The 13,236-nt window shown below is 39.8% G+C and overlaps 1 protein-coding gene across 1 annotated transcript in view; it reads right to left on the bottom strand.

Moving 5' to 3' along the window:
* Positions 1–12,993, bottom strand: part of syne2b (spectrin repeat containing, nuclear envelope 2b) — a 151,644-nt gene extending 138,651 nt beyond the window's left edge. The window contains exons 1-7 of the mRNA XM_074661006.1: positions 12,909–12,993; positions 7,074–7,135; positions 3,448–3,543; positions 3,272–3,349; positions 2,931–3,023; positions 1,483–1,685; positions 743–942 (exon numbers count right to left, since the gene is read on the bottom strand). Of these exons, the coding sequence (XP_074517107.1) occupies positions 743–942; positions 1,483–1,685; positions 2,931–3,023; positions 3,272–3,349; positions 3,448–3,543; positions 7,074–7,135; positions 12,909–12,912 (736 nt within the window). The 5' untranslated portion in view covers positions 12,913–12,993. The remainder of the gene's footprint in view (positions 1–742; positions 943–1,482; positions 1,686–2,930; positions 3,024–3,271; positions 3,350–3,447; positions 3,544–7,073; positions 7,136–12,908) is intronic.
* Positions 12,994–13,236: the final 243 nt, after the last annotated feature.

Raw genomic sequence — 13,236 nt, 5'->3', positions numbered from 1 at the left:
ATATTTATTATTGTGAATCAGTTAACAACACAAAACAATGACAGATATTGTCATAGAGAGTTTCATATGATAACTGTATCTTCACTTTAGCTTTAAAACGGAGCCTGCTATAACCTAAAACTCATAAGTTGTTATGAGAAGATATTAGTGGCGTTAAATCAAATTTACTTTAACATGTCATATCGCTTTACAGCCCTAGTATATACTGTATATAAACATGTCCACAGACAGCACTTACTGTACAAACATCTTTAGAAGCATTTAGTTTTCACTTTCAGCTTATCATATTTGTTAAAATGATTTAAAATACATTGGCCTCTACAGTAGTTTCACGGCGATATGAGCCGGTGGAAAGACCAGTGGCAGGATGTGCAAATACATCATCACAGTTTGACATGACTTTAACCTCATCAGCCTGCACACAAACACGTTATAGTCACTTCAGGTCATCTAAGAAGAAAGTTGTGTTTATTATTCACATTTTTAAAAAGCTGTCATAAAAAAGGTATATTTCTTTGTGCATAAAAAATAACAATTAGACTAAATGTAAAATTGGTTATTGACCCTAATTGTAGTTAAAGTTATTGCAATATTAACAAGTACTAACGGAGCACTAGTTCACACAGCGTATGATTTCAAGCCCTGTATAATATCCCCTATAGGAACATTTATGTGGTAGGATCCAGTGACATAAACGTGCATATCATATTTTAACATATTGCAGTAGAGCTGAATTACTCACCATCCGGCTCCAGCAGTCTGGGGATCCTCAGCTCCGTCTCGGCGATGCGGAAGGCCTCCTCCAGGTTCTGCTTGTTGCTTCTGGTCCTGGCTTTGGACAGATCCACCAGGTCGGGCCGCAGAGCGTACTGGATGGCCAGGAAGACCACTCCACTCCTCCAGCTGGCTTTGAAGTCTTTCACACTTATTGAGCAGCCGGCTCTGAGAAACAGGAAACAGGTCATTTTATTACTATTATTATTATAATACAGGTCATTCATGTTGCCAAAGCTGTCTGTCATTTCCATTTCATCCTTATAGAGCTCCATGGCCACTAAAAAGGCTATTTTTATAGATCAACATATAAACATATTAAGAAATGGCAGCAAGTAACTACAAAGATTTCAAACATTTATACAGTAATGAAATAAAAATGCTATTGAAGCCCATGTACTGAATATAGTAAAGTATTTTAACAGATCTTGGCCCGCAGCATCTGAACGCCTACAGCTCAGACAGCAAAGCCCTGATCAGGTTTTGGTCTTTAGCCCAGACCTGGAGATGATGAGAGAGGTCCCAGTGTGGGAACCCATCACTCCTTACATCCCATACTTGGCCCACAACAGAAGCGCTGCATCAATTAGAGGTTTTTTCAAGGCTTTGACAAGTCGACACATCAACATAACCCTAAATAAACCCTACACAACCCATTGAAATGCATCTTTGTTACATTAATACTGATCAGTTGACCGGGTGCTTTACTTGTGGCACTGTTCCCGGACCCAGAGCAGCAGGGCCTTCTTGGCAGAAACCCTGAAGCGATGGTGAAGCGGCGAGCCTCTGGGAGGAACGGGACTGCTGCTGGCCGAGCGGCTCGACAGGGTGGAGCGCGAATCCAGACTGGCCAAAGACTCCATGGAGGACTGACGGGAACTGAACGAGAGGCCGCTGGCCAACTCCTCTATCTGAGAAAACCACCGATAAACAGTTTCTGTTTAACATTTTAGCCTTTTATATTTGGAAACTCAGTAGAAGTTAAAAAGGTGTAAAACAACAGAAAACAAATGGATAAAACAACAAGCAAGATTTCTGCATACTGGGGTCCCTAAACAGTCTTGAATTACATAAATCTGACTGTAAAGCTGAGACTCTTGTGGATCCAATGAGTCCAACTGGATTCATGTGTGATGATGTTAGTCCCCATAGGAGACATTTCATTGACCTCACTGTATAAAATGACCTGTGGTGACCTCTAGGATAATCACAGCCTCATGAAACTTTACAGCCACAAACTAGAGACCTAGAGCATTCAGAGGATGGATGGATCAGACTAGAGACCTAGAGCATTCAGAGGATGGATGGATCAGACTAGAGACCTAGAGCATTCAGAGGATGGATGGATCAAACTAGAGACCTAGAGCATTCAGAGGATGGATGGATCAGACTAGAGACCTAGAGCATTCAGAGGATGGATGGATCAGACTAGAGACCTAGAGCATTCAGAGGATGGATGGATCAAACTAGAGACCTAGAGCATTCAGAGGATGGATGGATCAAACTAGAGACCTAGAGCATTCAGAGGATGGATGGATGGATCAGACTAGAGACCTAGAGCATTCAGAGGATGGATGGCTTTCCTAGCTAGATTGACAATAAGGGGGTTTCTGAGCAGTTTACACAACAGAAGTGCTCGCCATCCAATCGCTGAAAAATACAATTCCTGCAGAAATGTCAAAAGTTTTTTAAACCAAATCACAGCATGGCTTTTTCTATGGTGTTCCTCAAGGTCTTGGTGTATAATGTGGTATTTTGGAGGGATTATTGATCATTTTTATCAATTCTCCAGTGGTAAAAAATGGTTAAATTTAGTGCTGAGCAGCATCTCAAATTAATCTTCAGGTTCCCAGCTTTCAGATGATGTACACCACTTCTATGTGACATCTACTGTTGACCTGCTATCTCCCCCTGAACACCCCCTGTAACCCCACCACTACACCTCCAGAATGGTAAGGGGTTAATTTTAGCATTACAATTGGTTTCCTTGCTCCAATAATTTGGTATAATCGTTGGTTGAGAAATCCTTTGAAACTTCCTCCAGGAAATCTACTACAAATCTAATAATAGTGATTTGAGGAAAAACAGAAAGATCAAAGAGGAAAACCGACGAGGAAAACATGAAGCACAAAAGACAAGAAACATATGAAACTCACATGATACTGCATAATGATTGTCCATATGAGGCCCAGGATGATGGACGGTTTACCATCAATGATGTCAGGAATGTTTATGTTGACTAGTTTGATCTGAGGAGAAAACAGAACTTTTTTCAAACTTGCAGAATTGAGACACTACGAAGGAACAGAATGATTGTAGAAACTGAATAATCTCATTATTCTCTGTAAACAATGCCAGCCAAAATCGAACAGATGGTGCAGCAGTTATCAAATTTTGTACATTTAACAATTATCATCCCTCTGGTTTTGTTAATATCAGGAGTAAAGTTCCCACGATATGTTCGACAGTTGAAGGGCCCCTTTAGTGTGCCATTTACCGATTTCTTCTTTAGAAACAAAAGGGCTTTCTCAATGTTGCTCCTGTGCTGAAACATTCCCCTTCCTCTCTCCCGACTCTGCAAAAAACACAACCGGAGAGTCAGTCGGTCAGTTGGTTCATTATAACTGTCGTCTGTTGGTTGGTTAAAGCATGTTAACTGAGAGGAGGACTCACGATGCGCTGGCCGCTCATCACCTCCAGCAGGTCCAACAGTTTGGAGCCATCACGGAAATCATTGAACAGATCCAGGACCATACACGGTGGCCTCCGCTGTCACAACAGAGAATTACACACACATTTTATTGTATATATGTTTCATAGGGCTGTGACAATAACCGCAATATTGACGAGCCAACCACAGGGGGATGGCAAACAACCGCCACAACCGTTATGTTCATGTTTCTTTTTTTTAATTCTGCGTGGCGAGGTGGTCACGAAAAAGGGTCAACTTTGGGTATAATTATTTGTTAGAATAACATAAAAAAATTATTCCAGTCACTTCCACACAGTGAGGCATACAGCTTATTAATTAAACCCTGGTATCGGATCAGTACACGGTATCAGTCGATACAAAAAGCCTTGGTATTGCTATCGGTATCAGGACTGAAAAAGTCGGATCTGTGCATCACTACAAAAAAATGGCAATAATAAGGAATTTCGTACTGTTGAGCCAATCAATATTACCGCAGGGGAAATTCCTTCACTGCAAATGGTAAATGGACTTGGACTTATATAGCACTTTTCTAGTCTTCCGACCACTCAAAGCGCTTTACAGTCATCATTCTTCACATGTCAGCATTCACCCATTCATACACTGATGGCAGAGCCTGCTAAGGTGCCAACTTTGCCCATCAGGATCTAATCTAAATACTCATTCACACACCGATGGCTATGCCTTCAGGAGCAGTTTGGGGTTAAGTGTCTTGCTCAAGGACACATCGACATGTGACCCGGAGCAGCCGGGGATCGAACCACCGACCTTCTGATTGGTGGACAACCTGCTCTGCCCTCTGAGCCACAACTGCCCGGCAACAGCCCTAATATTTTCTTTTGCAGGTATAAAACACTCAGAGAGGCAACACCAGGGCTGCAACATCTATTCTATTAGAAAGTTAGTAAGTAGATTCAAGATTCCTTTATTAAGTAGACATATTCTCTACATTTGGTTATAATATCTCAATACAGCGTTCAAGTTCTTGTAAAATAAGTCATGCTTACAAAAATTTGGTAACCAAAACTCAAAGAACATTACAAAACATTACTCAAAAACATGAAAACTCCCCGATCACACTCATTAAAATATGAACCAACACTGATGAAGAAGTGCAAGAAATGTTTCTGCAGCACAATCTGTTGAATCTGTGAGGCATGCGACTGGAATGTTCCATGTTTGTGTGGCTTCTTGAGCTAAAAGGATGACTTGCTCCTTGTGACGTCCAATTAAAGTCAGTTAAACGTTCAAGCACATGGTGGTGAAGCTCAAAAGAACTTTATTTATCCCGAGGGGAAATATGTGAGCAGTAGCTGCAGTACAAAGTAAGAGCAAATATAAAGAGTTATATTATGTGTTTATGATAAAAAGCTAGTTGTATGCCAATCAAGTTGTGGTTTACATCTATGTCTGTCCAAAATGACATCACGTTGTTGACATTAGTGTGAAATTGTCATAATTAGCGTATGAATTCTTGAGTTATGGCCGAAAATGGGTTTTGTGGGGTCACAGTGACCTTGACGTTTGACTATAAAAATTTTCATCCTTGAGTCCAAGTGGATGTTTGTGCCAAATTTGAAGAAATTCCCTCCAGGCGTTCCTGATTACCTTAAGAGCCCCATAGTAGCCGATAAATGACATAAACAACACAGTGTCATTTAGTCAGTAGAGAAGAATAAACACCTTTCTCCAGCCTTTGCTTACTAACACTGCCTGATGAATGTCAGCGACTTAGGACTTCCCAAAGTGGACACAGAGCATTATGGAAAGACAACTATTCACATGTGACACAAGCTTCTGTTGCAATGTGATCTCTAATATGAACTACCGCCAAAGGATTAACAATTATCTCCACCGTTCAGTTTACTGGAGTCCAACGTGAGCCCAGAGGTGGGAGGACGCTCGGTGGGTGGATCGAGGGGGTGTGGTTGGTGGGTGTGTGTTGCTGGCCGTCTGTTGCTGTCTGTCTGTGTGCTGTGAACCTTGCTCCTCAATGCTATATATATGTACACAGTCAGTCCCCCACCGTCACAGCTGACCTCCACCATGAGGCGGGAACAAAGCTGCTGCTGACTCATGTTAGGAGGTAGTTTGAGAACGAGACAGTAGCCTGTGTTGTCTCAAATCTCCAAATTCAGGTCATGCTGGATTTTCTGTAAACACAAGCTGCTTACCGGGAAAAGCCCTACGATGGTAATAAAGAGATGTGGTTGTGTCTTACAAGGTTTGATATTGCAAGCGTAGCATCACGATTTATTTTGGTTTCCTCTGCTCCTAGACGTCTTTCAGGAGAATTTATTATCCTCAGCTGACACATTTTAGTATTTCAGAGGAAGCCGATATAAAATCAAATGTGCTGTTGTGATTTTTATCCCCAATATGTACACTGAGGGTACAAAATGACGGGGATTTTTACAGGTTTCATGCCGTCACTGATGAGGTTAATCAACTGTACCAATTATTTCTTGATTTTCTCATAAATGATATAAAAATTGACCGATCAGAAAAGGATGAAAATAAGATGATGTAAACAGAAGAAGGATTTAAAAAAAAAATTAATAAACTGAGGTATTGATTTTGCAAAAGGAGCCGTCTGCGAGGATGCTCTTAATGTTTTGTGCATAAAATGTGTGTATGTTTTTGCAATGTGATATCTTTATGACCTGATTTCCCTTCAGGAGTTATTACATTCCATCCCATATTACATACTATACACCAAAGCATTTTGAATTAAAATGATTATTGATTGCAAACATACTTTTCAAAGTCTTATTCATGATATATTCTTTATGTATATACTTATGCTGTCAAAGTTAACGCAATAATAATTAACCAAATTTGTTTTAACGCCAATAATTTCTTTAATGCATTAACACAACTTGTGATTTTTAGGTTGTAGTGGGCTCAGTGTTAAAGATAGAGTGAAGATACTGGTATCTTCTGAAACTAGAAAACCTGATGAATCCATCGGTACCAACCATGTTGGCGAGGAAAAATTGGCACAGACATTTTCCCAGGGGTCCCTTGACCTCTGACCTCCAGATATGTGAATGAAAATGGGTTCTATGGGTACCCACAAGTCTCCCCTTTACAGACATGCCCACTTTATGATAATCAAATGCAGTTTGGGGCAAGTCATAGTCAAATAGACAAATCATGATTCAATATTTTAATGAAATGACAGCCCTAGTATATACATAAGAAAATATGTGTGACTAGAATTTACTGGTTGTAAAAACATATTTACTGAGAGAGGCTTATATAAAGACAGATGCAAGCTCATTTTAATGTCTTTTTTATATTAAGAGAATATGTGTGCACAGTATAAAGTGAGATGATCCATCAACTCATGCCCTCACATGTTCCTTCTCACCTGCACTCTGTTATTAAGCTGCATCAGCTCAGTTGAGGGAGTGGAAATTACCGTGTCTAAATTACAAGACTATGACAGGATAAAATGTCTAAAACAAGCTGTGTAATGTAACATAAAACACACTAAAGAGTCTTATCTGATGATATAAAGGGCCTCTATATAATAAAAAGACTGAAAGGTTAGTAATACTCTATAAAGCTTTGAGTCACGGCTCACCTTTACCAGCTGAGCGTTGACCCAGTTGGTGAAGGTCTTCTTCTGAATCTGTTCTTGTTCCACTGTTGAAGAAGAACAAACACACAGAGTTTTATTTATATATCATCAACATCAAAACAATAAATCACTCAAGTAGTGCACATTCAAAGCGTAGGCATTAAGGTCATGAATTATTTATAATGAGTGCAACTGTAGAGTAGTCTCAATTTCCCTGATTGCTAATATTATCAGCAACAGCGTGCATGCTTCATATCTGACTGGCTAAGAGAGCAGTTAGCTGCAGGCACCATGAGACTGAAGTAGACTGGACAACACTGTCCTCTCCAGAAAAAAGACAGAAATGGTCAATTGTGAAAATGAACTAACTCAAACTCTACGGCAGAGGATGTACATCCCATCTCATGTAGTCAATGTTGTTTTTTAAGGTTTACCTGATTAGTGTGCCTTATGGCGTTGTATGTGGGTTTATTTTTTGTCTTGTTTTGCCTTCATTCCCTGGTATTGTTTGTCTTTTGTTGTTAAATATCTGAAATGAGGCATGACATTCGCTTCACAGAAGTCTATATTACTGATGTGCACATGCTTCCTAATGAAAATATTTGAAAGAACTGAGTCCATTATGTATGCTCTCTTCAAAGCCACCAGACTCCTTTGACAAAAACAGTAATTTTACCTTGCAAAACACAGGAGCTGCTGATCTACCGCTGCCTGGATCGGTTAGCTTGTTTGTGTTATGGGCTGACTTTGGTGAATCCAAACTGACCCTTTAAAACACCAAAGTCACACAATAACACCAACAAGCTAACCGATCGAGGCAGCGGTAGACCGGCAACTCTAGTATTCTGTGAGGTAACAATTACTGTTTCTGTCAATGGAGTCTGGTGGCTTTGAAGAGAGAATAGATAAAGGGTTCAGTTCTCCTTTAAGGTATGAGACACTGTCAACTTTAACCAGAGACATAATCTGGTTAAATTGTAATACCAAGCTTTACACGTTGTTCTACAGACTCAACATGCGTTCATGGGCCTACGAGGCGGTAAAACAAGATTCCTCTGGAGAGCGACACAAAGAGAGAAATAAAACTGAACTTCCAGGATAGTTATGGAAGATCGACTGGAAGCACAAATCAAAGCACACTGCGTCAACCAATGTTTGTTTACTTGAGTCAGCCGATGGCCTCAAAATAATTTACATTTGTTCAGTAAAGTCTCAAAGGTATCAGAGCCCTCACGACGTCAGTGTGCAACAAGTCACTTAAACGGTAGGCAGTCAAAGAGTTTTGTACACTTATTGTGAAATTAGCCAGGTGTTATAATAACTATAATAACTTTACCTTTTAAAGGCAGGTTATTACCGTAGCTAACACCCACAGGTTTGGCCAATCAGTTTGGAAAAGCTTTGTGCGTGATCATCACCAACAGAGGTATTTGGTCTGTGTGTTGTCTGAACAAGCAGAGCATCAGTGCAATAATGAAAGCCACAGAAAACAATTCAGCACAAACAGCTGCAAGCAAGTCAAGCATCCCCATAAATCTTCTTTTTTACTTTCAAATAGGTTGACAACTTGCAATACTTTTCTGACATACATCTGCAGTACATGTTTAAAGCCCTTCAATTAGATTTGAAATATAATTTGAATGCAGTTTGACATAGAGGAGCTGCACATATACTGACTTCAACTCACCTGCAAGTAAATGTATGGGAATAAGACACTTCATGCATGTATGAGGGTTGAGCGATAGGACGAATATATCGGCTATTGGCTGAGTACATCGCCGGTTTGTTTTTTGTCACTTTATTTTGCTAATTTAATGGTTTACCTAGGAAGAATGAGAACCACTCAGCTGCTGCTCAGCCGGAGAGAGAGACAGCGGGGAGGAAACAACACGTACAGCCGACATATTTTCACATCTAACTCTGTGAATTAAGGATTTATTTTGACCAAACCAGAGTTTGGGTTTGGGTGAATTGTATTTTGTTTCTGTTGAGTTTGAATGAAGTGTAGAGAAACTTGAATTCAGAAGGTGTGCGGTTGTATTTTTCTGTTTAATAAGGAGAAGTATTTCCTTTACTCATCGCTCGAGCAAATCTCCGCGAATATATCGCAATCGCCGGTTGTTGGGCTGATGGTGGCCCGACCCTAACATGTATTTCTACCGACATATTGACATGCATTTAGATGTAGTAGTATTGATAAACTCTGAGATTAACGGTTCTGCTATTGGTTTTGGAGAAATTAAGAAAATTGATTTCCTATTGATTTTGGCCTCATAAACGTTATCTTGCACCTTTGATCTCACAAACTCTGTTTCTGATTTGTAATAAGATTAAAACATGCATCAACGATGCATTTTACAATCCAGAGGAGAGCTCTCTCTCTCAGCCTGTCGTCTGTGCGTCTCTCTCATATACACTATATATGACAAAATAAAGCAATGTTAATTCTGTTATTAATTTGTCTAAATTTCTTTTAAAAAATAACAAAAATAATCGATCGATGAGCAGTATTGGTAAGAGTAGTAGTACCGTTAAACTCTTAACAATACCCATCCCTAGTAAAGAGGGGTGTTACTAATAAAGAGCATGCATAATCAGTGAAGTAGAGCTTCAATCATTTTCATTTAACATTGAATTTGTTGATTACTCTTAAGGGAAACTGTAATATACAGCATATGCATAAATAAAAACTAGATTACAATTTTCTGAGACAGGCTACAGAATCCGCATTCAGATCATATAAAGACCAGTAACAACAGATTTGGTCAGTGAATTGTCCACCACTCACCATCGTAAAGCTCAATGAAGTCATTCAGGTCACTGGCAGTATGAAGAGTCTCACATATAATCCAGTCCTCATTCTCCATTGTCCTCAAAAAAATCAACTTCCTGACTCCACAAACATCTCAATCAGAGCTTTAATAAAACTTCCACTGTTCTCAGATTACAAACAGCATTCAGTATTAAGCCAATTTAATGGCTTTAATCAACCTGTTCCACAAGTCTGATTGTTGTGATTGTTGCTGAGAACAAGAAGGGTTGTAAAACTTCAAGTAAAAACACCAGTTAAGAGGTAGAAGCTATACAAGGTTTACCATCAACAAGGATCATCTAGCCATCATCTAGCTCTTTAATATTAATATATACTAAAGGTCCAGTTGAACTGTCTCAGGTCATGTTGTTTGCTATCGTGGCTAAAAGCTAGTGTTCCTCTCTCGTCCATGCTGCGCTCCAGCTCTCCTTCAGGCTGCCTGGTCCTATGAGATGCATCAACAGGCAGTTTACAGACTATTTTCTGCTTTAATATGTTTAACAGCAGGCCCCCTTTGGCTTCAGGTCACTTCCAGTCTAATCTTAATCATAGGAAGCCCCCCATGATGACTCTAATTATAATGAATCTGGTATCATAACACAAAGATGAGGGAGAAGGGAGTTTCCTTTAGCAACATGACCCTCTGAGTTATTGAACATCTGGAGAGAAGCGCTGCTGATCACTAATCTTCAAAACCACAAGAAATTACGAGAAACCTAAAGTTTTCAAGAGTTCCTGTCTGGCAGGTCAAGAGGATGAAGAAACTGGAGAGCTGTGACACACTTGAGAGTTGGCCAGAAGAATTATTTTAAACATTGTAACCACAGCGCTTTCAAGTCAGTTCCAGAGTGCTGACATTTTAGTCGATCCATAAACTCCTGAAATGAATCTCTGCTATTTCAATAACAGAATTCATGAGAAACACAAATAATGACAATTCATAGAAGTAGAAAACTACCACTTCCATCTCAATAAAAATGGAATTAAAATGTATAGTCATCATCAGCAATTTGAGTCTTACAGTGGCCACGTACTAATCGTACACGTTAGACTTATAAAATATGGGATTATGGGATTGTTATTTTTATCAACTTAATTTTTAAGGAACAATTTATTCTTAAATCCCTGGCAGAATACAAGACAAACCACAGTTTAACTGGTACAAATCTGCCTTAACCGATCATTAACCGTTAACCGTCAAGATTAGTGCGTTGCATGCAGCGGTGCTGTGGTTCTAGTGCCTAACAAGCCGCCCAGCTGCAACAATAAGCCGATGCACAAACAGGTTAAATCCATCATTTATCACCAGCTGCAGTGTATGAGCACAACAGACAACTGAGTCCCTGGTTCACCAGACTGGGAGAGTTGCATTGTCGAGGACAAATGCAGCCACTTTCCCAGTAAAAGTCTCCACCGCATCAATTAGTTTAGCTGCGAGATTGTCAGCTGTGTGTCTGTTCGGCGTAACGTTAGCGAGTGTCCGACAGACCCCGCGTGTGATGGTGAGTATGAAGTTATCAGTATCGTTATAGCTGTGAACGTAGTACAGTTTATTTGTCGGTGAATAAACGCTACAACTCCTCAAGACCCAAGCCAAGTTCCTGTGTCTTGGTTGCCAGCCACCTGCTGATTAAAGTGAAGAGAGTTATCCTGGAAGCCAGCAACACATCCGGCTCAGGCTCACTTAAGGTGGGCTGTTAAGGTGGACCAGCTATTCTCCTTTCAGTGACTAGCCGCTCCAGGAGTTCGTACCCGTTGGCAGATTGAACTGCACAGTGAGCCTGAGGCTTATTAGGGAACCAATCTAAACGCCGATGGTGTCATTATTCTATAGCCATTATATTGTGCAATCAACATTTACTTCATAATGAAAGTTAAAGCAAAAAAAACATGTCTATTGGTATTTTAAGAGGGAAAAAAATGCATTCAAAGAAGGTGACTGAAAGTAATTGAAAGAGAGGCGAGAGGGATTCAGTGACACAGCTGACGTGCTAACCTGACATAACTGCAAAGCCTTTTAATACCTCGGCCAAGCAGGTTGTGTTTTCAGTTCGGTCAGCAAGATTACGGAAAAACTACTGGCCCCAATTTTATGAAACTAATAGAAGGGTCAAGGAAGAACCCAATACATTTTGGAGCAGATCTGACTCATTGGGAGGATACACAAATTATATTTCAGTTTCATTAACATTGCAAGATAGGGCATGGCCTTAGCGGAGGTCTGCGCTCTCCAAGACCCCTTCTAGTTGCTTTTGAACATTGTGTCTGGTGAAGTCGCAAATTTAGCAGTTAGTGATCTGACTGGTGGCTGACGTTCATGTTCCCACAGTGATTCATAACCACATATATCCTGTAAAGCAGGCATTTATTTATGTCTCTTAAATGTCAGAGCACAGTTCTGCCTTCAGGGCGATGATCTCTTCATTATTATATTTTACACATAACTGATAACACCTCGTCTCTGGACTGGAGCCAAGCTCTCACTCTGTGTTTCCAACTGATTTTAAGCAAACCTGTTAGAAATTGAAATTATTATTTTTTTTTCTAAGAGGAGACAATATATTATTAAACTAATATGTGTGACTGAAGAAGTGGATACATGCATGACTTGGTAGGAGAAATATTTCTTCCTATCAGGTCCAGACCTACCCTGGCCCTTAGAACAAACTTTACTTCAAAAGGGAAAGAAGCCTGTATTTGACTTTTGATTTATTTGCTGATAATAAAATTACACTGCTAAATGAACATATCATGGTTCAGAGCAGAACTTATTTTCAAAAGTATCCAAGCATATGATGAACTAAATTCTCTCTATTCTACATTTATATCTTACATTTGTCAAACAAATGTTGAGACTTTCACCCCTTCGGTTTTGTGTATAGCAGTAGATCGACTGCAGAAGTCCACCTAAGGTAAACATTTTCATATGCTGATAATAATATCTATTATAGTATTGTGCCTTTACACTACACAGTTTCCTTCTGTACCAATAAGTAACTAAACTAGAGACAAATAAAGAAACTCACCCATGATGGGATCACTCTGAATCAGGTTTTCAGGTCAGTAAACTTTGGAGTATATCAGTTTAAATCTAGTAAACATATGGTTTAACACGCTGACTCCAAACGCTGCAGATCCATGAAGGAAAAACTGTTATGAAATTACTTTGAGTGTTCTACCCAGTTTACAGTCTACATTTTCAGCCTGCAGTGAAGCAGGTGAGATCAGCTGAGCTCCGCCTCTATTAAATCTGACTCATAGAGGATTCAGGCCTGCTGAAACAAGACCCTCAACAAGCTAGTCCTCCTGGGCAATTTAGGATCCATAGGCTGGAAAATGTGGGTCAAATTCAAA

The sequence above is a fragment of the Sebastes fasciatus genome, chromosome 15 (assembly GCF_043250625.1).
Source record: "Sebastes fasciatus isolate fSebFas1 chromosome 15, fSebFas1.pri, whole genome shotgun sequence".
NCBI classification, from domain to species: Eukaryota; Metazoa; Chordata; class Actinopteri; order Perciformes; family Sebastidae; genus Sebastes; species Sebastes fasciatus.
The sequence above is the reverse complement of the archived record's forward strand: the minus strand, read 5'-3'. Positions and strand labels throughout refer to the sequence as shown.